At 35.0% G+C, this 27,793-nt stretch overlaps 1 protein-coding gene across 1 annotated transcript; it reads left to right on the forward strand.

Moving 5' to 3' along the window:
* LOC105227980 (acetyl-coenzyme A synthetase) lies at nucleotides 1-27,793 on the forward strand. The gene is made up of 6 exons (XM_011207567.4): nucleotides 1-700; nucleotides 24,733-25,471; nucleotides 25,539-25,693; nucleotides 25,763-25,931; nucleotides 25,996-26,185; nucleotides 27,095-27,793. The coding sequence occupies exons 1-6, from the start codon at nucleotides 390-392 to the stop codon at nucleotides 27,538-27,540; spliced, it is 2,010 nt and encodes a 669-aa protein (XP_011205869.2). The 5' UTR covers nucleotides 1-389; the 3' UTR covers nucleotides 27,541-27,793.

A 27,793-nucleotide genomic window follows, 5' to 3' on the forward strand; every position in this document is an offset into this window, starting at 1 on the left:
TGAGGAATTCAAGTTCAGTACACGCGTAGCGCTCAATCCGTTTGGACGGTGGTGAGAAATAAGCTCGGAAGTCGACGGCAAAACATAATACATAGTATTTGTAATATAATAATAACAAACGTTACAACGACCCCAAACGCGATTATTTAATTGCTGACACAAAGGAATCACATTGCAAAAAAATAATTAAAAAAAAATACAAATTTAAATAAAGGAAATAAATAATTATTATTTTAATAAGGACTGCTCAAGCGGAAAATTGATTGTTTTAATTAAAAAACGCCTTATTTTCAAACAAAAGTTAAAATAACTAAAAAATAGAAAAGTGTAAGCTAAAAAATAAATATTTTTTTTTTTGAAAAATATCAGCGCAACTTAACGTTATCACAATGCCATCGGAAAAATCAATTTACAATCCGAATCCGGCAATCAGCCGTGATGCCTACATATCCAGCATGGCTGAGTATAGAAAATTCTATGAGGAATCATTGGATAATCCAGAGGAATTCTGGATGCGCGTAGCCAAACAATTTCATTGGGAAACACCAGCCGATCCAAAAAAGTTCCTGCAATACAATTTTAATATAACCAAAGGACCAATTTCCATTAAATGGATGGAAGGTGCTTCCACAAATATTTGCTATAATCTTTTAGATCGCAATGTACGCAACGGGCTGGGCGACACTATAGCCTATTACTGGTAAGCCAAATGACAAGTAGAAAAAAATAAGTAAATGAAGAAAGAAAGTAAGAAAATAATATTAAAAAAAAAAATAATAAGCAAAGAAAATAAAATAAAAAATAATAATAAAGAAAGAAATATAAATGCAATAATAATAAAAAAATAAATATAAATGTAATTATAATAAAAACAAAATGTAACAATAATAAAAAATTTATATAAAATATATAAATATTAATGAAAGTAAATATTTATATGTACAAGTAAACAATAGATAAAGCAGCATGTAGAAAAAGTGGCAGGCAAATGTAAGAAATCAGATGATGACGCATTTCAAATGCAGCATTGATTCTGCTTGCGCAAGGATAACGAGCGCCAACAAAGTCTATAGTAATTTAAACAAATTCTCTTTTGTGCTTACATTTCGTAATTATCGATTTTTCGCGTTGTTGTTATGAACACATACACGAGTATATGAGAGTTGTGAAGGTAAAGCGCAGGCGATATAAACAAAGTGGATATTCGTTGCAATTTGTCGTATCCTGCGACACGTGTAGAGTATATGTGTGTGTGTATATGTTAAGGTTTATGTGTGTATGTTAAGGTAAATATGCGCGTGTATGTGTATGAGTAGTTGTGCGCGTGTAGAGTGTATGGCTGCTGGCGTAAGCTTTCACACCATCGCATATCTCTCAATGTGAGTTACGTTTGTCGGGGTCAGGCGGATTATTGTCCGCACAATGTCCTTATGCGGCGCGGATAGGTAAAGTGTAGTACCGTTGTATAGGTTAAGTGTCACGAAGAAATCGTTTTGTAAGCACTGTATAGTGTTGGCCTTGCATTGGATATACAATTACGCTTTACAATGGCATACAAAATATTTTTGTATTGAAATGCAATTACATAACGGTTCTTAGAAGATGATTACGTTAAAGAAAGCATGCACTTTTTAGCCTTTTTACAAAAACTTGAGGATTTTAATTAATTTTTAAGGAGCGTAAGGCGAGAAAATGAAAAAAGTGGCATTTACTGTGAAGACTAAACGATTTTTTAACGGTTTTTTAGGGTTTTTATTTCTAATTGCTTAATTTGCATTACTTGAAGTAACCAAAAGGCATTGTAAGTGCTTCAGACATGCTGTTTGATTATATCAGCGCCGTGTTTTACGAAATCAAACTGCATACGATTTTATTTCTCTGAAAATGCGCTTTCTAGGAGTATCACTAACGGTACATCTACAAAATTCTGCGTACTTTTGACAAAATAAGTTATTTGGCTTTAGCAATGAATTTAAGCTTTCCTAGGCAACTAAAATATTTTCAGCCGATACATAAGCAGTTGGTACCTTAAAAAAAATAATTCCATAGAAAATGTGCTAAAAGGATTTTTAAGATTATAACTGTTTTGAATAAAGTCCAGTTAATTTTTTTATCATCTTTCCTTAGAATTTATTATTTAAAGACAAAATATATATGATAAAGTAATTTTCTCGCAGATGATGCCTTACATTAGAGACTAGCAAAGCGAATTGGTTGAAAATTTTATTAGCAGTATGTCATTTACAGGTTATTTGGATAAAAGTACTAAGTCGAGTTATGTTATTATGTGTCTGAAAATTCTCAAGAGTAATTAAATTCTCGTTACTATATTAAGATAACGTTATATGTCATTAAAGTGAAATTATATAAGTGTCAGGCGTCTTCCACTGGGTAGTAGCGATAGTTACTGTCGAAACTAATTCGAAAATCGTAAAGCATTTTTTAATATTGTATATTACTACCATATTAATATGTATGCTATGAATCTGACAGCAAAAAAGGGCACTGAACACAACAAAGTTAAACCGTAATGCGTTTTCTTCGAAATTAATCACAAGTTATTGTTATGTAACGTATTTTGTCTGCTTTGAACTTAATTAATTTGAATTCTCTACATAATTAATTTCTCTATATAATTAATTTAATGTAGAATAAACCTTTTGGGAGTGATTCATTGATATGTTTTAGACAGCCAAGCTATTAAAATTTACCATAAAATTTGAGAGTGCTTCTGTCTCTTACGTGAGAATGCAATTTGCGGTTAATAATTCAAGTAAATGTGTTTAGCTGTTAATAAAACATGAGAAAAGGTTGATACTGTTCAGAAATAAAGACATTTACTAAAAGAACTTGATTTTGATCGTGCTGCTTGTATGACACTTATGTATGTGATAAAGTGGTCCGATCTGGAAGATTTCTTCAGATATTATAGCACTGTTTGAGATAATAATTTATGTCAAGTCTACTGGAGATATCTTGTAAAATAAAAATGTTTTTTATAGGGCCTTGATTTTGATCGATCAGTTTGTATGATAGCTATACGTTACAATGATCCGATCTAGAAGATTTCTTCAGATAATATAGCGTTGCTCTGGACAACAATCCATGTCAAATTTCGGTAAGATATCTTGTCAAATAAAAAAGTTTTTATATAAGGTCTTGATTTCGATCGAACAGTTTGTATGACAGCTATACGTTATAATGATCCGATATAGAAGATTTCTGCAAATATTGTAGCGTTGTGTTGAGCAATAATCCATACCAAATTTCGAGACGATATCTTGTCAAATGAAAAAGTTTTCTATATAAGGACTTGATTTTGACAGAACAGTTTGTATGGCAACTGTATGCTACAGTAGTCCAATCTGAACAATTTGTTCCGAGATAATACCGTTGCCTTAGACAATAATTTCTGTCAGATTTCGTAAAGATATCTTGTGAAATAAAAAAGTTTTTCGTACAAGAACTTGCTTTGGATCAGTGGTTTGTATGATAGCTATACGATATAGTGATCCGATATCAGCGGTTCCAACAAATGAGAGACTCCTTGTTGAGATAAGGAAGTTTGCAAAAATTCAAGTCGATATCTCGAAAACTGAGGGACTAGTGTATATAAAGACAGATGGACATAGCTACGTACATCGACTCAGCTCGTCAAGTTAATTTTATTCCACTAACTTATTATTTTCAATTATCATCTCAAGTGTTCTGTTGATAAAAATGCTTCAAATGTTTTGATTGTTTTACAAAGTTGCCATACCATTGCAATTATTACGAACTTCAGAAATTTTATTGCATAATCAATTTTACATACTCAAAATTAAAAACCCTTGCAGGAAAATTCTCTAGCTTAGAGCTGGTTCGGTTCTTCTGCACCGAACATCATTATAAGTTCGGGTCGATTCACTTAGTTATCTGTGAAATGAATACTGTAATCGATGTTGTCAATTTATATTGTCAATAATTTGGACTATTTCGCACTTTCGACTAGTTCCGAACTAGTACCAAATCGTCGTCTATTCAGCAGTCGACAATTTGAAATGAAAATCATTGTGGAATTAATTTGTTTTAATTTTTTATATTTTTCGTAAACACTTTATATATTCGAAGTACTATATAAAGTCACACATAACCAGTTTTCGAAAACATTTATTGGTATAAATTTGGCGAAATTGCTCGTGCCAGTTTTCCTATAAGGTATTGCGCCGTGTTCTACTTATTGTTACTATGCATAAATACAAGAAAATATAGTATGTATAATTGACCCGAAGTCGCATATATTTTTGTTTATTTTTTGCTTTCAAAAGAAAAAACTCACTTTATGGAAATTTGAATTCTTTTTCATTTCCTATGCTTTGTGCAATTCGCCATTGTCAATAATTTCCCTTGACTTTGTTTTCGAAAACTGGTTTTGTATTGCAATAATACTAAAATGCTACTAATATTGAGTTTTAAGTATTGGAGGTGAACGTATTTTAAAGCTTTTCAAACTGTGCTTTAACACAACAATGCGGAAAAATAAATACAGTAGCGGCGAAATTTGCTGCTACTTAACCTATTACCCCCATTTTCCTATGTCTAGTATGCCAATAATAAAGAGCCGTAAGGAAATTATTAGATAATCGAAAACTACTAACTGTCAAAGAGAAAAATATCAATATTTCACTATTCGAAAACTAAAAAAATATACAGACAGCTGTTTTTTACTCCCTGATTTCTTCTGGCAGAAATTTTTCCAGCAGCAACCCTTCTCTGCGCAGAAGAGCTTCTCAACAAAGTCAACTGTCATTTTCCGTATCAATTTCTCCTACTTTGACAGTCATTGGAGCACACGAATGACGAGTAAAGAAATTTGAAAATTTTTCATTTGTAGCCGTTACACGATAAACGATTGGGAATGCCCTTTTTATGCATTTCCTTAATCTATTTCTGTGCTGCCTAAGTGCGTTAAAATTATTTTAATTAAGTTATTTATTATAAAAGGTTGTTATTAGAATATTGAATAAGTGCAATGCATTGAGAATTCATAAGTAGATTTATAAATCAATGCACATATCTAATTGCCTTGGATAAAAAAATACTCGTACAAATGCAAATTAAATGTCTGCACTTATTGTAATAATGATTCAGCCGACAAACTATGCTCAATAAATAGCTAAACAACAAATAAATGTGTGAGAAATATTTACAGTCACGTTTTTTGCAAAATTAACTTGTGTTAATGAATGAAATTAAATGAATTTCTGAAATGAAATCCGACTGAAACGGTTGAAGCTTGAAGGCTATCAGCTGATCAAATTTGAACTGGACTAGTTCGTTGACGAGCGTAAACCAAATTGATAATTTGTTATTCTTTGATTGGTACAACTATTTTTTATGTTCGTGGAAAGTTTGATTTTCCTATGCCAATTAGTGTGTGTTTGGCAACTGTTTCTTTACAATTTTCTGACGATTTTTACCATGAGAAAAAATCTAACAACGAGTTTGTTGGAAATTTTGAGTCAGCAATGGAATCACGTCTACGGAACCGTTAAAAATATTGAAGATATGTTAAGGGAAGTTCAGTTGCTAATGCAACGTTGAGTCTTGGTACTAGTCTAGGACCATACCTTCATCAAATGCATCATTACTTGTAACGTAAATCCACGTTGTCGAAGTTTCTAGCAATAAAGTTAAAACTGAAACTGACACTTCAAAAACTGAAGGCATGAAGGCATGAAGGCCATCCTAACGGAATCTTGAAACAAGTGTATAGAAAATTGCATTAATCGTTGACATACTGACATACTTGCATTGATACACAAGAAGTACTTATATTTTAAATGATTTAAAGTGGGAATGAAATGTTTTGTCAGTCCGGATCATATTTGATCAGTTGTTATAAGTCCTATAAGGAGTTTAGATTTACTCTTAAGTGCACATTCCGACATATTAAGTCTGACACTCTCTATCAGTAAACACTTGACGGCTTCACATTTTAGTTTAAATAAGTAAGAAAAGACTTTCATCCGAGGCTGTTGTTTTCTTTTCATTGGGAGTGGTTTCTAGACGACGGGTCTCAAACCCAGCGCACAACCTCGCTAGGGAAGTAACTAGTATAAAGGTGAATGCACTTTTATATAGCGAGCTTTTCGTTTCAAGGCCGACGCCTGCACGCAGCTACAATTAGACTTCAGCAAACCCTTAAACCGAATATGTCGGAGTTGTTTCGTTGAATCTTTGAAGGTTTTCGGTTCAGCAACGGCCGGTGAAAGCAGAGGAAAAGGATGACCTTCATTCTGTTCACCTGAGAGAATTCTCCGTTCACGCTTAATACTCCAGCAAAGAAGAAGCGGTTAGGGCTACAGCTGTAACCGCACATTTCATACTCTTGCAACTTAACAGGACCAAAGCCAGGGAAATGCTTTCAGTTGCATAATATTTGTAAGTTATATTGGGTCTAGGGCAAGTTTTCAACCGATTTAATTCTTTTTAGGCACGAACCGTTATTAGAAAAACACGCATAAAGTCGACCAGAAGTTTGAAAATCTCTAAATTAGATATTATATGGATAAAGAAATTATTGATCCAATTGAAACCATTTTTTCCGCACGGGCATATTATTATCAGAAAATAATTTTCGTCGAATTTCTGTAATATACCTCAGATATTGAGCGATAGTTTCGATAAAAAGTCAACTTAGGCACATGTTCGGTGTATGAGGACTTGAATAATTTTGATTTGGACAAATTTGTGACATAAGGTGGTCTACTTTAAACGCTCTATTCGCGCAAAGTTTTATACAGTTAGTGCTTAATACGAATTCTAGAAAAGGAATCAAGTGGAATTTAAAATTAGGTCATATGAGAAGTAGGTGTGGTTTTAGTCCGATTTCGTTTGATTTCGCACTGGAGCTTAAGAATGTCAAAATTACATTATATACAACATTTGCTCGATATGCGTGCAGTAGGTTCTCAGTTATGCCTTTTCACCGAAATGTGGGCGGTGCCATGCCTACTGTCCATTTTTGAGCTCGGCTAGTATTCTCTCGTTCTCATATTATTACAAAGTAACACGTGTAGCAAGTTTCATTAAGATATCTTAATTTTTACTAAAACTATTGTTTGTACAGACGGACGGACAGATAGACAATCACCCGGATTTCAACTTTTATCGTCAACCCGATTATTTACTTTTGTATTTATTTACATATATAACCTTATATCTAACTCCCTTAGTTTTAGGTGATTTGACCAACAGTTCGGTGAAAAAAACTAATATAATCTATAGCAGCATGTTGCATGAGTATAAAAACATTAAATAGTGTGCTATATTAAATTTTCGCAGTGTATTTAAATAAATGATAGGCATTTACAATATTTAAGTTTAGTTTAAGTACGAAGACCCTTTTATAATGAGTGTTAATTAGATAATGTCTGCGACTTGGCTTACACAAATATTAACGACATGATAATGCATTCATATAACAATTACAAACATACATATGTATATTTTCATATATAAGTATCTATGCATATGTATGTATGTATTTGTTTATGTGACACTATAAGAGTTCTCACACATTACAAATTTTATTTTTGCAAACGAAATGAGTTTTTTGCAAGAAACTTTTTCCTCTTATCACTTTAAATTGATACTTTCTGATACTTCACAATGAAAGAGAAAGAGTATATACTATATTTTCAACAGATAATTATATTCGAGTAAATATATATATATTTATACACTTATTTTTACGCGTGTTTCTATAGTATACTTGTATTGTTTGTATGTAGTTATGTTTAAATTTATTAACGTATAAAGTATTTTGGAGAATTATAAACAGCGGGTGCAGTTGATTGCTCGCTTAACGCAATTTTGTTAATTATTTATGTATATTTTTCTAAAGTTATATATATGTGCTTATATACAGTTCAAATATTTGTCTAATGAACCACTGAACTGGGAACACTTGTGTTGGAACTTTTAAGGTTAATTCCGAATTAAAAGAGCTTTCTAGACGCTTCAAAATAGCACAAAAACTATCTCCATTATCTTCTTGGATAACTTTGATCCATTTTCTGTATATTTAACTGATGATGTCTTTAATTTAAACGCCTTTTAGTAAGTCTATCATACTTTATATGCCACTCACTCTTAGTAAGCAGGCCAATATTTGCCCTAAGCCTTCGCAAAAAGATAATTTTCTTTAAATTAATTCCATAACCGGTTATGGATAATACAGTTTGGTTAAACTTGAGAAACAAACACTAACGACTTTTCAAGTCACCCTCGTATATTACTCTACAAACATTAATAAGTGCTGATATTGCAGCGACTTTATGAATATGAATGTAAATACTTGTATGTTTGTATTTGTGTGACGACAATTCTTCACAATTAAATTATGCAAATATGTATGTGTGGTACTTACATACATGTACGAAGTGATTGTTGAATAAAATGTTGCTCAAATGTATCTCTATGTTTGATTTAGTCAGAGACATGTCTCGTAAATGCACTCTGCATACTTGCACTTGTGGATACTGTAAATGGTGTGACTATAAATGCAATAAATACATATGTACATATTAGACTGGAAGTATGAATAAAATGAAAAATAAAAATATAGGTGTGAATATGTATAATTATGTGCAAATGGAAAATAGGTGTGTACGAAAAGTAAGTTGATTATTATTTTTTTTTTTAATTCTTTGGTTATATGTACTATATAATAATATTCATGTTGACCCAGCAAACTATCCACTGAGATAGAAAATTCTTATTTACATATTTCGATAGCATACACATTTTAAAGCGATAACTCAAATAGTTCTAGAGTTACAGCCTTTTAAAGTGTAGCCGCTCAGTTCAATCAGCTTCATCAGTTTATATTTAAACACGTTTTTTTTTCGATACAATATTTTTCGAATTTGCTGAAATGGTTATTGGGAGACAAATAATCCGATCACTAACAAATAGATAGATCATTGGACGGGCATATTTATATTTCAGGAGGGAATTTTTATTTAAGTTGCAGCAACAGTTCGGAATCACTACAGCTGTGAAGGACGCTTTTTCAGCCGTCAAAGATCGCCTGTAACTCGAAAAATTTTTAATTTTTTCTTATATCTATCTATAAATAGGATCCAGTCAGCAGGTATTGATTCTGCTATACAACGCTGGATCAGAAGCTTTTTGACTTCTAGACGGATAAGAACAGAATTGAACGACGCTAAAATGACCAAGAAGATCTGTCGAGTTACTCCGCAAGGTGTAGTGCTATCTCCGCTTCTATGGAAATTAATGGTGAATAAATTGCTATGGGATTTAGTAGGAAAAGCTCGTAAGATTATGGCATATGCGGACGACATTGGCATCATTATAACGAGTGTACAGACCATTAACAGTATTATGACGACCACTCTTAATACAATCCAGAATAGGGCTTTGCAAGCGGGTCTGGGGTTGAACCCGGAGTTATCAGATCTGCTTGTGTTCACAAGAAAGCACAAAATGTATGTCCTTTATGGGAGTTTTCTTCGTTGAATGGGACACAACTCTCTCTCAAAGACCGCACCGAGTATCTTGGACATCAAATTGTTGTGGAAACACAACTTGAAAGAAAGAGCGAGAAAAACTAGCAATGCTTTATGAATATGTGTGTAGGCAGATACTCGGCACAACCTGTGGAGGCTCTCTCTCTCTCATACTCTGGTGCTACACAGCTATTGTAAGGCCCTACGATGCAGTAGTATGGTAGACAGGCGTACGGAAATTCACCTACCGGAAGCTAAAGGGAAAGGGTTCAGAGGCTCGCTGTGCTTGTTTTCCTTTTTGTCATACATATGTTGTTGTGAACTAGTTTCTCTATATACTAGAGTACTATATTCAACGGAATAGTAAGAAAAACCTAGATATTTATTCGAGTTTGACGTATTCTTTGGTCGTGGATCTGTTGAATTTTCCAATAGGAATAGATATATAAAATGTAGAGCATTCAGTTTTGACGCTATAACCACATAATCATAACTCGTTAACAGTTATAACAATTCTGAGCAAATTTGAGTAGTCGTAAACCTCATTTTGCAGCAACAATTCCTTTGATTGGAGTAAAGTACATCTTTTTTTATCACACATCCACTGAAATGTTCCTGTCTTGTAGCAACTTCTTTAGCAGAAATTCATATATTTTCACACTTCTTCGAAGTTTTCACCAGTTCTTGAAATTTTGGTGGAGACCCCACAAAATCCGTTGGATATTCTTTGAACCATTAATTTACAAGAGAAAATCGCCAAGCTCAAATAAAAAATACATAAAAAGTTAAATTTTTCATAACCCGCTTAATTTCACAGCCACACCTTTTGAACACACCTCGTACATTGCGTTTCGCTGCATGTTTTTAGAATACAAATGAAATGCCGGCATAAAGTAAGGTGATAAAACATAGACAAAACACTTCACCGGTAAAAAAGTATAAATTCTATAATCTAAGATTACGGTAATGATTACTTAAGCGGATTCGAAACGTTAGAGTGTCTAACAGCTAAGCTAATAATTAGGTAATTAGTAACAGCCATTGACGTCAGGTTATAAATTAAATTTTAGATTTTATATAATATGTTATTAAAATGTGTTAAAATTGCATACCTTGCACCGTTTTAGAACTTATTTTATTAAATGTTTAAGTAAGAAATTAGTAATATAATAAATTAGTAATATAATAATTTTCTTGCTAATGTTTAGATACATATTTACACTAGGAAAATAATTTCGCCTACGAAATCCATTAATATGTGTAATAAAAGTACATAAAACCTCTTAACACTCAGTTACGGTATTCGCAGTTATACTAAGTCAACACCCGAACACGCCTACATTCGCTATCGATTATCAGATTTGCTTTGAGTTTTTGCTTGGTTGCGGTTTGAAGATTTATGAGAACTTGAAAACTAAATTATTGTTCGCAGTTGATAAATACTTTTTAAATACTTTTCTGGTAAATACACTTGCTCGTTATCATTGTATATTAATTATAAATCGAAAAAGAATGTGCATTTAATCGAAAAACATTTAATCTGACTTTGTGGGTTAAGAACTAAAAATAAGGTCCTCTACTGTTACAGCGATCCCTTCTCTCTTCTCTACAATATATTATCAATGATTTACCGTTGAAGAAAATTAAAATTTGACTAGGTGTGCTCTAAAAATTAATTACAATTTTTTATAGACAAAACTCTAATCTAACCTAAAAATAATGCCAATACAATTGACTAATTGTTTGGACAACTGGTTCGATTCGCTACTCTCCAACTCTGCATGAATTGAAGAGAGCTTTTATTTGATTATACCAGTTATTTATTCGATTCACTACTCTGCAACCTTAGATCACACCGTTCTTATAATTTATACCATTTGTTTGTTCGATTCACTACTCTCCAACCTTTGGCGAAACGAAGGCAGCCGCTATTTGATTATAACAATTATTATAATTTTATACCAGTTGTGTATGGTCAATTCATAACGAAGCTCGCATGATTTGGTATTCTGCAACACTTTGCGAATCGAAGAGAGCTTATATTTTATTATACCAGTTTTTATAATTTATGCCGGTTGTTTGGCCGAGTCATGGTATAGCTCGTTTCATTTCCTACTCTCCAAAGGTGGGCGAATCGAAGGCAAATTCTATTTGATTATACCAGATATTTGATCTTATATCAGTTTTTTGGTCTGTTCATTGTATAGCTCGTTCAGTTCATTATTCTCCAACACTCGGCGAATCAAAGAGAGCTTTTATTTTATTATACTAGTTCTTATAATTTATACCAGTTTTTGGTCGATTCATAGTATATATCCTACGATTCATATCTCTTCAAAGCTGGGCGAATCGAAGGCAACTTCCAGTTGATTATACCAGTTATTATAATTTTATACCAGTTTTTTGGTCTGTTCATTGTATAGCTCGTTCAGTTCATTATTCTCCAACATTCGGGGAATCAAAGAAAGCTTTTATTTTATTATACCAATTTTTATAATTTATACCAGTTTTTGGTCGATTCATTGTATATGTAGTCTAATTCATTACTCTACAACAATAAACACAGCTATAGCTAAAAACTTTCTATCTGCTTATACAGTATATTTCCACCAAGCTAATGCCTAGTACAGACATACACACACAAACTAAAATCCCAGCTAATCAATTACTAATCGACTGAGAATGCCGTAAGTAAACAAAAGGTCTAATAGTTTTGCTGGCTAAGCGGTGGCAATTCAATAATTTTCAAAATTGTAAAATCATTTTAATTCATTAATACTTCTCAACATGCACGCATGTATGTATGTATGCACATTTGTGTTTATGTTATTAAATTTGCACATCAGGCCACCTTTCATTACTCTACAAAATTTCTAAAACACGCAAAGTGCTCGAAAGCTCAGACAGCAAACACAGTGTACGTACATACATACAACTGTTAACATGTTTCACATGTTCATATGCCTGAAGTGCTGCGTTCTCGTCCACATTAATGTGCTTCGGCAATCGGTAAAACAAATCTCCGAGAGTCGCAGTGTTGATTTTACAAATACTTGTTTGCTTACTTTTAAGATTTTTTATTAGCACTTATGACACCTGCCTACAGACAATATTTTTTTATAAACAGCCTAAGTATTTTTTAAAAAGTGCAAAATCTCAATTAATTAGATGCAATTTTATGATTTAGACTTTTGGTGAAATTGGGTTTAAGTGTGCAACTGTAAGATTATGGCAAAGGCAAAGCGAGTATAGTTCAAAGGCTATCGCTGCAGTTGAAAATGAGAGATTTTTTCACTTTTTTCTTGTGAGGGTTTTTTTTTATTTATACCGGTAAAATATATTAAACATAACTGGTTAGTTCTGAAAAGTATTTAAGAGTTCACTTTTGATCGATTTTAAAACGTAAATATGGAAAATTCTTTGACAATATATTGTCGGTGTAGATTAAAAGCAATCGAATTTCTCTCCTTCGGGTTTTATTAAATATATATTTGAGTGCATAAAAAATGTGTACAAATTATGGGTATTCTACCATTCTTTGAAAACATCTTTTTTAAAAACTTTACTTTTACAAAGATTCTAAAAACAGTCAAAAAGTATAAAAAAGTGCCATTGAGTAAAAATTTTTTCCTACTATTCCGCAGTACCGGATACAGCGACAATTGTTTTGGGAACCCCACTTCATTAGCTGTTAATTTTGGAAATTTTTAGCTTTTTTTTTTTGATGTTCTTCTGTATTCTTGTAATATCATAAAATAACTTATAAACATATGGAAATTAAAAATATTAATTGCCATTTCTACGACACTTCAAAAATTACTTGAAATTTATGTCCTAAACTAGAATATCAACAAGTTAAACACATATTCCGATACTTCACCTAACCTAAACGTAATTCTTTCGTGAAGCCCAACATTAAACATTACCCGCCGGCAGTGTCGCCATGCGAATCACGCGATCAAAATCGCCCCATTCTTCGCAGCCAATTGGAGAGCGTAGCCGCATCATCTCCACTCTACAACATATGTATTTATAAACATACATACATACATATGGGGTATTCTCATATTGTGAGTATTGGCTTGTCTAATAAATATGTATGAGCAAATATAGTACGCAAGCCGGTTTTTTTTTCCTTTACTGTTTGATTACTCACATCAGTCAGAATAGCTGAATTTCTGCAAAGCCAACAAATTTCATTAACACGAGAGAGATTTCAACAATCCGGTAAAGTGAAATTTCTCATTAAAAGCACAAAGCTCTTTAGGCAAACGGAAACTCTCTTAACAAACTGCTGATCCGCTAACATTTCATAACAATTCAAACAGTCATGCATAAACATATGTACATATGTATGTATATATATATGAGGGCATAGAAATATCAGTTTTGCTTGGTAATGAAGGAACACCATTTTTTGCTTGCCTTTAAGTGTGTCTATCAAAAGTCTGTTGTAAAAGCTGTTTGTTTTGCTTGTGCTTTCCACTGGCCTGCGCGTGGCGGGAAAATACAAACATACATACATATGTATGCGCACATTTGTTGGACGGCTATATCACTTTGATAAGACTAATTCACAATTTTTTTAAGTGAGAACCACGTGAGTTCTACGTATAAACAATACATTTTACGCAGCTTTTGGAGATATAATTATGAAAAATCTGATAATATACATACATATATGTATGTATGTGAAAAATATATATGTATAAGTATATATAACAAGTCAATTGAAAAGTCCCTGGCCTACCGTTGTAAAGCACATTTTTTGGCAAAATTTTTTTTTTTTATTCCTCATAGTTCTTTTCAAAGGTGATACACTGATTAAAGAGACTCTCCCAACTTTTCGATATCTTTTTGCAGTATGACTTGTTTTTTGTTCAAAATAATCCTCAGTTTCGGCGATCATGTTTGCATTCGACGAAAATTTCTTACCAGCGAGCAATCTTGTCAGATCTGAGAACTGAAAATATTCACTGGAGACCAGTTCTGGAGAATACGGTGGATGAAGAACCAATTCATAAATTTTTGCCATCGTTTTCACGTACTCGTGACACGGTGCACGGTGAAACAGCACTTCTTTTTTTCAAATGTGGCGGTTTCTCAGCGATTTCGTCTTTGAAACGGTCCAATAAAGCTATATGTAGTTATAAGAGTCGTTGTTGGTAGTCCTCTCTTTTTCAATATAGTCAATAAAAAAAAATACGAACGCCATAACCTTGCCAGCCGACTGTTGCTTTTTTCCACGCTTTGGAGCTGCTTCATTGTGTGCAGTCCACTCAGATGACTATCGATTGGACTTCGACGTAAAATGATAGAGCCATGTTTCATCTATTGTCATCGAAGCAAAAACTCGAGTTTCCAAATCATCAACTCGCCGTTGTTCTTGGTCAAAGGTGAGCTCGCGCGGCACCCACTTTGTAGACAGCTTTCTCATACCAAAATATTCATGAATGATATGATTTAGAGTGCCTGCTATTTCCAAAAACTTCACTTAACGGTCATACAAAACTATTTTTTAGACTCTTTTTGATGCTTTCGTCGGTAAAAAGCTCTTTTGCTTATCTACCGCGTTCACCGCCTTCGGTTCTTTTTCACCACGTCTAAACTTAGCATAGTTGATTTTCCTGGGGCAGTGTGAAACTCGTCATCAAGCTCAGTTTTTGCTTCAACCGCATTTTTTCTCTTCAAAAAGCAATATTTTTTCAACAGGTAAGGATCGAAGAACTGGTGAAAAATTGGCTTTTGACAAAATGGCGGCTTCGCAAAAAAATTGTTTTTTTAGGAAAAATTCACATTTCAGAGAGGCTTGAAAATAATTGTATAAATCTTATTAATCTAATCACCCAAAGTGAAAAAATACGCCTTTTAGTTAAAACCTTAACTTTGAACTTGGACGAAGAAGTACAAAAAAAATGAAAATTGGATTTTGACAGACATTTTTATAGAACATTGAAAGTTTCAGTGAAAATTTAGCCACTTTTTTTTTAAATAGTTTTAATTGAAAAAAAAAATTGTATCTCAAAGATCTGTATAAATTTTCATGAAGATCGGTTGAGTAGTTTTCGAGAAATTTTGCCAATCGACTTCAAAAACACAGTTTCGAGAAAGACTCGTTTAAAAACGACGCATAAGCTCTAATGACTGTATCTCCGAAACGAATAATCGAATAAACTTGATAATTTAAGACAATATTCTTGAGATGTTGTAGATGTATTTTATAAGATAATAAAAAAATCGATTTTTAGGAACCCATAAACCAATGTAACCCCTTAAGATTTCGTAATAGTTTGGATGCACTCCTCTTCCTGAAAGGCACTATAAAATCCGACAGCTTTTTCAAAGGCATATACAATTATCGCTGCATACCGGATGTAAAAATTAATATGGCCTAATAAAAGGTGTTAATTATTTGCGGCAATTATATTTGTATGATGATGTAGATATACATTCCTATATATAGAATTATTGATTCGCTAAAAACACGATAATTTTATAAACAAATATTTGTAATGCAATTGATTACATACTAAATGTAATATGTACATACCATTGTAGATTTCGAACATCGAAGGTGCATTTGAGCTGCATTACTTTTATTGATGTTTTGTACATATGTATGTATGCCGATAGATTTATAAATAAACACATTTTTAAATAAACATAAATATAAAATTAGCAAATATTTGTTCAGCTTTTGTAATGGCGCTGAGGCAAATCACCATCAAGTTATAGAATACAATTCTATAGGAATTCGAAACGACTATTAAAAATTTTACATTTAATAGATATTAAATTTGTACCCAACAGGTTGAAAAGTATTTGCACTAAAGAGCGATTTTCTGATAACTTCAAACTGTTTTAGTAGAAAACGATTTGATTTTTTGCTTAAGACAGGCTTTAGATTCAGCGATTAACTTTTCATTGCAACTAATTCCTTTCTAGCCAGTATTCTCTTGTGATCTGAGGACATAAATCATTACTTTACCAGCAGATCGTTGTATTTTTTCACACTTTATATTCACTTTAACGGACGCAGTCTGTTCTGATGACTGTACATTGAACTCTGGAGTGAATTGATGGAGCCATGTTTCACCCATTGTCTCATGGTGATGCAAATAACCTGATTTAATGAGCTTGAAAAACTCGAAACACTGCACGGTGACATCCATTTATGAAAGATTCGTTCAACATGTCTCTCTGATATCTTCAGAGGGTCGTTTATAGCGTTCAACTTCATTTTACAGACACTCGAAATAATTTTGTAATTTTTTTTCATATTTTCATCCATCGTCTTTCAGTCTTCTAATGGGTCCATCGTCTGTGATGCTCATATGGCCTGTACAATAATTAACAAATCATTTGCGAATGGATGTCTCCCTGATACAGAGTCTGGGAATCACTTATTAAGCCATTTTTTGGAATCAGCAGCATATTTTTGTTAATGAATACGCGAAACTTCCCTTTTATCCCAATTGTGTGATAGCTGCGATTTTTATTGAGATAGTTAAGTCTTACTATATGAACTTTTCAGCCATCGTATAAGCTTAAGCTATTATAATTGACTAATACTACTAACTATTTTAGAAAGTATTAATTTCATGATGCAGTGATCACTGTTCTCATCCAACACTCTCAACAGTTCTTTTAAAATATTTTCAAGCAAGGGGCTTTTTAAATAGTAGTGCAGTGCGAAAAGGTGGTTAAAAGGTCGAAAGGTAAACCGAGGTGAAGCGTTTAAGAAACGTAGGTGATCTCATCATATTAAATGTCAGTATTTACTTCACACAACAGCGATTAACTTCGGTGCTCGATGTATGCCTCTATACAAGCTTTTTGAGAGCACGTAGAGCCCTCTAAGAGAAGCTTGCAAGTTATCAATAACTCTCTAAAATTACTTTAGTTAGTGTTAAGCAAAACACCCAAATCATACATAAAGATATGACGACATTTAGATACAAATCTACACTTTACAGTTTCACTCAAAAAAAATAATATTTCGTCACCAATTTAAGTTATCTTTGTGTGGGCGGCGTAAATCATTAAAGCATTAGCATTAACTCGTAATAGAGATTAAGGGGTATTAACTGCAGCGGCATATAATTATATAAAAATAAGCGTATACGTTTTGTTGTTTTTAAATGTTCTCATGAATATAAGTATATGCACACATATGTACATACAAATGTATTATTGTTTAGAAATTGTAGACTGAGCGTCGTCAGTGGGTCTATAAAGATTTTATTGCTCTTTTTCTTCTATTGGTTGGACATTCAAAAATATGGGTAGCTGGTTTAGCTTGCTTTTATTTTCTTGATGAAAGTCTATTAGCCATAAATTACTCAGCAATACTATTTCATTCGTCTGATTTTTTAGATACCGCTTTTTTTGCACTTTCCAGCATTATTAATAGAACATTACTTATTTTTTTTGCCCACACGTTTCATTTCACATTTCAAAGCGAACTTTGCTTGCATACGTAACGTAACGTTGACACATTTTGCGTTTTGCCAATCTTGCCGACTGATTTTTTAATCGCAAAAAGTCTATGGGACGTTGTTTATAATTAACAGGCGATTAAGAAAGTTACCTTCAGAGGTATCGTAAAATATTGATTCATCACATATCTATATTCAAGTGCAATTATTAATTGGGTGACATCAGTTTAGATTAGTTTTGGCTTCCAAAATATTAGTATGCGAACTTTTTGTATGAGTAAATTCTCACCTGACACTCTAACAAAGTTAAATATACTTATAATAGTCCATTACACTTAAGACAATAGTTACAGCGAATCAGGTAGGCCTGGAACATCTACACTATGTACCTTCTTAATAAGTCTAAGTTCTGTAGGTATTAACAACATCCTTTCCTTTTATACAGTGGTTCTCCTCAAATTTTGCACCCCTCAAGCAACTCGACTAATGTAAAAAAAATATTTGAGACGTTTGACAAGCTCTTGAGCTTTAGTTGGAAACCAAAATCACTCTTACCTTACATATAAACGCATTTCAGGGTATATCAGATAAGATAGTAGAGATCCTTTTGAAAAAGGCTATTTCGAAGATTTTAGCTTACTCTCAGAATAAATTGTCAAAGTTAGGCCAGGTTTGGGGATTTTAAAGTGGCTTAACTTCTGAATGTTTAGATTGGACCTTTATAGTGTATAGCTGATATGCAAACTGATTGATCGAACTCAAGTACATGTAAAGAAAACCTTTTTATTTGACGAAATGTTTTTACGAAATTTGGCATAGGTCTACGCCGCAAATGGAAGACATCCGTCATCGTGGAGAGGAAGCTAACATGGAAGCCGAATATCAAAAAGTAGGAAAAAAGACATCGATTGTCTTATAATGCTGTAGAGGACCCATTGGCAAAAGGTGGGGTCTCTCACCGAAAGTGATGCTCTGGTTATACGACACCATAGTCAAGCCTATTATGTTCTATTGCTCTAGAAAAGACCACAGTTGCAAAGACACTCGGCGGCGATTATCCGCATGTGTGTTGGTTAACACTATCTTGAACATAGTACAAGTAGACGTCGTCGGAAGGTGTATGGCTGCGAAAGTTGCTATCGGACTCAGAGAATCTGGGTTCCTAAAAGAAGACATGTCTGAATACTCGGAAATCCTCTTACACTTTGACATCATACTGGATCACTTGGATCATGGAGTAGCCAAACCGAACTCTGGCGGCTTCTTCTCTGCCCATATACCGGCGAGGGAGTTGTAGGTGGGAAGAAGCAGTTGAAGAAGAGGGGTAGTGAGCTTCATTATGGATGAGTGAAAGCTTGTTGGGAAGGAAAGGTTGCAAGCTTACTTTCAGGAGTTTTCTATCAACTCCAGCTTCAGACTTCCAATCCAAGGTTGCAGCTATTAAGGTACCAGTAGATTTACTGTTCCGGAGTTCAACCTCCTTCATAGATGTAATCATCCTCTCATATAGCGGAGCGGCGATACTAGCCTTGAATAACAGCTCATGGAGGGTTGGTCAGGCTACAGCGGAATCGCGGGAAATTGTAAAGCTGATCAGCTAGCAAGGAAAGACCCTAGAACCGCTATCAGTAGAATAGGACCGGGTCGGTGCTTCCGTATCCTCTTGTGTTCTATACTATAATAGATAGCTGCGTTTCGTGGGAGTTTGGCCCGCGCTGGGCCCCATCGGTACATGCGCTGTCGTAAAAACCTTTTGGCCCAAGATCGATCGCAAGAGATCTAATGATATCTTTGCCCTCAGTAAGGCTGGCCTCTTCCTAGTTTTATGGCTTTTAACAGGCCATTTCCCTATTGGAGTCCATGCTGTAAGTCTGGGAACCTTACTATACGCCATCTACCGAAACTGTACGAAAGAAAATGTGGTGGAAACAACTCAACACCTCCTTATTGATTGTCCCGCATTTAGGATGTCAAGACTTAAGCTCTTGGGTGCGCATACCTTCAGAGATCCCACCAAACTGGCGGGTACGAAAATTAAACGTCTGTGCAAATTTGTGTTGGCTACTAAGTATTTTGCTAATTTATAAGTTTGAACACATGAGTTCTACTTTTCTATGGCTCCGCAAAGGACTACACGCGATCTCTCTAGATCCGCCATCTAACCTAACATAAATAATTCACATAGGACAACTATAGGATATAGCTGCCAAGCAAACTGATAAATCAAAATTTTAATAAGGATATTTTGATACCCTTTATATGTATATATGCTATAAGAAGTGCACCTGTGAAGGGAAGTATACCATAGCTTCGGTCCAGCTGAAGTTAACGCATTTTCTTATTGTTCACCTGGCATAGTTAGTACGTATTTGTATTGTTGTGCCATATATCTACCCATAGACACGTCAATTCGGAATGATATGAAATTCCATTGCTTCAGAAGCGAAAGTTCGATTTGACCTTTCATTTGTCACGAAGAAACCACCACACTTTTTACGAACAATTCGTTGAGGTTATATGTAGAGCGTAAAGTAGACCGGCCTTTTCTGCAAGCAATTTGACATGTTGTTTGCAATAATATGTAAAATGTATACAAATAATTGTTTATCGACTTTGGTGTGTTTTACCAATCAATATGGGTTAAAGAACTAACCGCTTGCAAAATTTACTTCCGTTCGCCTTGCGACAGAGCACGTTTCATTGTTTCTGCTAATCCGTGTTGTCATAGCAGTTGACCTTTAATTGAAAATTGCACAATGGCAACAAACACTTTCTATTAAGTGCTTTTGTTTCACTTGTTTTACATACTATATCTATACATACATACATACATATGTATGTACAAGGGTTGCGCCAAATACAAAATTGCTAGCAAGTCATTGTATTGAAATATTGTTGCTGCTTAAACGCCAGCCAACGCTGGAGCACAGTTCTTTTTAGCCTTGGCGTGTAGTATTTTTCGAAATGCAATATAACTGTATTTAGTGAAATTGTAAATCATTTCAATTCATTTTATTCAATTCGATTTGCAAGTACCGTATATGCATACGTATATAAGTATGTAGGTATGTTGGTATGTTTGTAATATAAAACGCTCGTGTTTGCCTTTTCTCGAAAGTCTGGAATTTTAATTCACATTTAAATTCAAGTATAAATATATTGTATATATATTTGTAAGAACTTGATTGTGTGTGTGTGTGCGGTGTATTTAAACAGTTTGCAATTGGGTTTCACGCATTAAAAGCAAAATTTACAATACTTTTGTATGCATCAGGTGGTGATACACTGAGAAAAATGCACTGCTCACGCTATAAGGCGCTTGTGAAAGGTGAAAAGAGAAACAATTAAACCTTCGAGTGATTATTTTGTGTTATGAGTACTGGTGAACCAGTTTATGTAATTGAAATTATTTCTGTACTCCTGTGTTATGGCGGTTTGCATGCCGAATGTATGATATAATTGATGCGAGTTCGTATATTTTAAGATTGTATTCAATTCTATTATAAAAATGCCGTAAAAAAGCGTCTGGAAATAAACGACGTGCAGTGAGTATCCGTATTGTGCGTATGCCCAAATAACGTAAGACAATTTCTATTACGTACGTGTGTTCGTTTACTTTTTTCTATAAAATCCTCTATGCGGGAAATATTCTACGGATCATGCTGAACAACTTTGCCCAAGAGACTATGAGTCTAAAAAATCTATCAATGAAATTCTTTATTTCTGTGAGTGTTCGTTCGATGCCATTATGTATGGAACTCGATTTCTTTTTCATGGCCACCACAGGCACGCTTGCAGACGCTGAACCCAATTGTCGACGGTTTTCATGCATAAATTCGCCGATACTCCTGCAGTTTCATGTTCGATATTCGTACGAAGTTCATAATCGTCGCTGGCTTGTTCGCAGAGACCATAGACTTGACGTAGCCCCACAGGAAATAGTCTAACGACGTCAAAGCGCACGACCGAAGCAGCCAATTGACTGGGTAATTTCGTGAGATAACACGTTCATCAAACTTGGTTTTCAATAAATCGATTGTGACATTCGCTGTGTGGCTTGTGGCGTCGTCCTGTTCGATGTGGTTGTTGGATTGTCCATGTCTATATCATCCAATTCGTGTGAAACATATTCGAATATCATTGATCAGTAGCGATTCCCATTCTCAGTAACGTGCCAGTCTTGATTATCACGGAAGAAGAACGGCCCCATGGCTCCATGAAGCACGTGTGTATTGCTGCGTGACCAATAACGCATGTTTACTTATTGACGAAGACATTCAGCTAGAAATGAGCCTCATCTCTGAAGATGATTTTTCGAAAATCCGGATCATTTTCAAGTTGTTGCTGAGCCTAAGATCTCTTCACAAAATTCGCCATAACGGAAAAGAGATGTCCAACGCTTGAGACGGATTTGGGTCTTCCTCAACTGATGCGCTGGCGGCAACAATATTCTCGACACTACGTTCACTTTTTTGTCTCACTGGCATGGGAACATTCTTTTTTTTTACTGTGCCTGTGCATTCAAATTTTTCCACTAGACGCGCAATGCTTGATCTGACAGGAAGATTACGACGACCATAAATTGGATGTAGCCCTCTTTAAGTTGAGGCCTTTGACTCCGACAAACCTTACTGAAGAGAAATGTCAAAAGAGCAGGAAAAATTATGGCATCGTTTGCTGTCCCTATCGGTCTACTTTTGTAGCTCCTTATTTAAAACTCCTAAAGTTGTCCGCTCTGACCGCTTCCGACAAATTATCAACAGAATACCACAATGCCCCTCCATATTCAATTTTATTCAGATATCTCAAAAGCTAACGAACAAATCTTTATCTCTATATAGATACATATACATATATAGAATATTTGTGCCCATACGCATATCATGAAATATCATATTTTAGCCAAGGTGATATGTTGAACGAATTTCCTGAACGTTTCTCACGTTTTTGATTTCTGATTAAATCTTTGCTGATCTTGCTGGTCTGAAACAAGTGATATTTACCTGCCATGGACTTTCTCTACCCTCTAAAAACGACGCTTTTTGTACCAGTGTTTTCTAGATAAAAATCGCTTTTTAAATCTATAGTTAGTATTAGGAGTTCTCCTTTTAAAAACAAAGTTTGCCAAGAATCTTGAAGCATAAGATAACGAGAATTCATTGTGCGCAAAGTAAAGTTCATTGACCGAAGACGGAACTTTCAAGTACTGGAAAATTTTATAAAAGCTATCATGCATCACTCTTAAGATTTCGGATAGCTGATTCGTGTAGTAAAATATGTTGATAAGATACTGCCTTACTAAGGTATTCTTGACAAACAAAGTCTCTCAAAGAAATTGGCGTTAATATAACGTGTCAAGAGGCGGTTTGAAAAATTGGAAAAGATTTGGTAAAAAGCTAGAAATAGGTATATACTGCAATAAAGAAGAATTGATCCCGAATCCTTAAATACTGACGGCATGTAGCCAAACCAAATACTTTCCGGAGCAAAAGGAATCAAATGTCCCGGTTGTTTCCAAGTCACAAGACATCAGACATTTTGCAAAAGAAATACCTAATTTAATAATAGCAAAAATATTTTTATTAATAGACTTCCAGAGAAATTTCTCCAATGAAAGAGTTGAAAAAGAAATCCTCAATGGTGCTGTCGTGACGATTTTCATTTCTCGGGTAGAAAGCGAGCCAATTATCTGAAACGACGTCGAGTAGTGGTTGCAAAATAGATGCTTGATAAAGAAGCTGAGGACCCTAAACTAATCAAACGCATCACTACTGCTTCCCAGATGTCGGTTTAAGAATATGAGATCCAAACTGTACAAAAATCAAGCGAAAGGGCTCCAAAAAATTGAGCCGAAACTGAAAAAACTAAAATTCGCTCAAGGCACTCGGCCAGCCCAAATGAGCCTTATAACAAGTGTTTGGAAAATTGCATTTATTACAGGCTTGTATTGGCTCAGGAGTCTATTTTGAAGATGACAATAAAGATTTGTATGGAAACACGTGAAAATATAGTTAAGTATTTTTCTTTCCCAATCCGGCTTAAATTTGATCAGATAATCTACATACATATGTATATTAATATTTCTAATTTATCTCAATCCATTAACTCCTTTACCAAGCAACCGTTCTGTAAGCAACATTGAAAAAATTAAATTCAAAAAAAACTTTCAAGGGCATTGAAAATCATAACTCAGCACTCAGCCTATGGTCTTGCCGGAAATGATAGTAAAAGGCTTCAAATCATAATTCAGCATATAAATTATATAAATGCAAGCGTTCTATAACTTATGTAGGCTTTAGCATAAATCGTCAATTATCAATTATGCCGTGCGGTTAGTCTAATTGGCAGCGAAATTTAAGCCAAGCATATTATAATTACTAAGTCACGGACAGGCTAGATAAAAGAGCTAGCTAGTAAGCGTACTGATAATTGAATGCTATGATCTGATGAATTTTAGTTTATCACCGTCACTTAGAGATACGCGGCGTAATCATATTGACAAGCAGTAAATCACCAAGAAAAATTATGCGACAAATATTTTACGGTTTGACGGCAAGGCAATTGAACACACACACTTAATAACATGTGTAAATATCTGATGAGATTGTACTATCTTCTCATTAGAGGAAATTATTTCGCTGTTAACTACGTACTGCAAGCATAACAAATATAACGGCTTACTAACGAGTGTTATACGAGTATATTTAGAAAACTTCTGATATCTATTATCAAGTCTCATTAACACGCCATTTCTTTTCCTTACTCATTTCTTTCAGGGAAGGCAATCATCCCGACGACTATTCTCGTGGTCTCACCTATCGTAAATTGCTGGAAGAAGTCTGTCGCTTCGCCAACGTACTTAAAGATCATGGCGTCAAGAAGGGCGATCGTGTCTCCATCTATATGCCGATGATACTTGAACTGCCGATCGCCATGTTGGCTTGTGCCCGCATCGGTGCTGTACATTCCATTGTTTTCGCCGGCTTCTCATCCGACTCGTTGGCGGAACGTATGTTCGATTGCCAGGCAAAGGTGTTGATCACCGCTGATGGCGCTTGGCGTGGCGAGAAACCATTGTACCTGAAGGCACTCTGTGATGTGGCTTTGGAAAAGGTTGAAGAGATGGGTCACACGGTGGAAAAGTGTATTGTGGTGTCACATTTGAAACGTGTAACACCCTGTGCTGATGATCATGTCGAACAGGATATACCGTGGACGGAAGATCGTGATTTCTGGTGGCATGAGGAGATGGAGGACAAGGAGCCAGCCTGTTACCCCGAATGGATGGAGGCTGAAGATCCACTTTTCATGTTGTATACAAGCGGTTCCACCGGCAAGCCAAAGGGTGTTTTGCATACCACAGCGGGTTATTTGTTGTATGCGGCAACAACATTCAAAATTGTCTTCGACTATAAGCCAGGTGATATTTATTGGTGCACAGCTGATATTGGCTGGATCACCGGACACACGTATGTGGTATATGGACCCTTGGCTAATGGCGCTACATCGGTGATGGTGAGTGTTGTGGATCTCTGAAATATTTGCGCATGATTGATTTGATTTTTCTTATAAATTCTTACAGTTCGAGGGCACACCCTTCTATCCGGATAATGATCGTTTTTGGGCAGTGATCGACAAATATAAGGTGACACAATTCTATACCGCACCTACAGCTATACGTGCGTTGATGAAGTTCGGCGAAGCACCTGTTTTGAAGCACAATCTAAACGGTTTGAAGTGAGTTCGGAGAAATTTTTTAGGTTTAGCTTATAAAAATATATTAATGGTCGTTTTTTTTTGTTAAAGGGTACTAGGCAGCGTGGGTGAGCCCATCAATCCAGAAGCTTGGCTGTGGTTCTATCGTTATATTGGTAAAGAGAAGTGCTCGATTGTTGACACATTCTGGCAGACAGAGACTGGTGGTCACGTGATCACACCCATTCCCGGCGCTACGCCAATGAAACCGGGCTCAGCGGTAGGTTATTCTTGCGGCTTTTTTTTCATAAAAAGTTTAAATGTAAATTTCTTTTGTTTTGCAGTCATTCCCATTCTTTGGCGTTAAGCCCACGCTACTCGATGAGAGTGGTGTTGAAATCAAGGGCGAAGGTGAAGGTTACCTAGTATTCTCACAACCATGGCCGGGTATGATGCGCACTTTGTTTGGCAATCATGAACGTTTTGAGAGCACATACTTCTCGAAATTCCCTGGCTTCTACTGCACTGGAGATGGTGAGTTGGGTTTTGATTTTTCAGAAAAACTCCAAAATGACAGCTATTGCATCTTAGTATTATATTTCTGAGTACGTCTGGCACTAGAACCCTTTTTGTTCATTTATTGTTCCGGGAACCTTTATGGTTGTTTCTTTTCTTCCATGGGATGTTGACCTAATGAGATAGATGCTTACATATTATACTCACAATTTGATCTCTTTGCGATGATTAAAAATAGAGTCCAGAGAAAAGGTCAGAATTTCTCCCTGCGGATTTTAATTTTCGAGGGTGAAATAACCTCTTAAATACTTTCCAGGTATTCTTAAGAGTCTTAAGAGATCTATACAGATCTCAATATAGTTTTTTGTTTGTTGTTCGGAAAGATATCTTTGTTTGTAGTGTTCCCATATTGATAAGACAAAATCTTCTAAGTTCATTACCAGCTGAACACAACCGTCAAATCTTTTCAATTTGATCTATGTGGATCCAAATTTAGATTTTTTACTAAACGAACTTCACGTGATATACAAATAAAAAATTGCCGATATTTTACTGGAAGATCCCTCACCTTTATACACAGTTCAAAAGTGGATCTTTATAGACAACTTTTCATTAAAAGCCTCATGGACTTACAGTTCCTTATTTAGACTTCCTATTGCTCAAAGAAATGCGAAATTTGTCCTACCAGTCTTTGAACCTTACTCATGATACATCACGCTATGAGAGCGTTTCGATTTAAAAAGCAAAATGAGACTTCTTTAACTACAATTTTACACCAATCAAAAGATCTGTAACTCCTAATATCGCTAGACGAATCTGTAGGAAGAACTTCGTCGAATTTTTTACTTAGAAAATTATTATTTTGCAAAAATACTGTAAATATAACGGTTTAATTCATATTTTCAATAATTCCTCTCTAATTTTCAGGTGCACGCCGCGATGCCGACGGTTACCTCTGGATCACCGGACGTGTCGATGACATGCTTAACGTTTCTGGACATCTTATGTCCACAGCCGAAGTGGAATCAGTGCTTACCGAACATCATCGTGTAGCCGAAGCTGCAGTCGTCTCGCGACCACACACAGTGAAGGGTGAATGCCTCTATTGCTTCATAACACCTAATGAGAATGAAACATTCGACGCCAAACTCGTCTCGGAATTGAAGAAATTGGTGCGTGAACGCATCGGACCATTCGCCATGCCCGATGTGGTACAACATGCACCCGGTTTGCCCAAAACACGCTCCGGCAAGATAATGCGTCGTGTGCTGCGCAAAGTAGCGCTGAATGATCGCAATGTTGGCGACATCTCAACGCTGGCCGATGAGAGTATCGTGGATCAATTGTTCAAGAACCGACCGGCGGAAAAGTAAATAACAGTAAAGCAAGGAATGTACAACTGCGACATGCATGCAGACAAAAGTAGGTAGGGTGGTGCATGTTTGTATGGAAAAAGAGAATATAAAAATTTTAGAAATAATTTGTAAAAAGTAGGAAAAGGAGAAGACGCCGACGGCGACGATGTGCAACGATACAGTTAGTGGGCAGCGAATTGGTGCTAGGCAATTCAAAATATGCTTGCCAAAGCAAGTGCTTAAGATTTGAGAAAAAAATTGAAAAAACAAA

This window comes from Bactrocera dorsalis, chromosome 5 (assembly GCF_023373825.1).
Source record: "Bactrocera dorsalis isolate Fly_Bdor chromosome 5, ASM2337382v1, whole genome shotgun sequence".
Taxonomy (NCBI): Eukaryota; Metazoa; Arthropoda; class Insecta; order Diptera; family Tephritidae; genus Bactrocera; species Bactrocera dorsalis.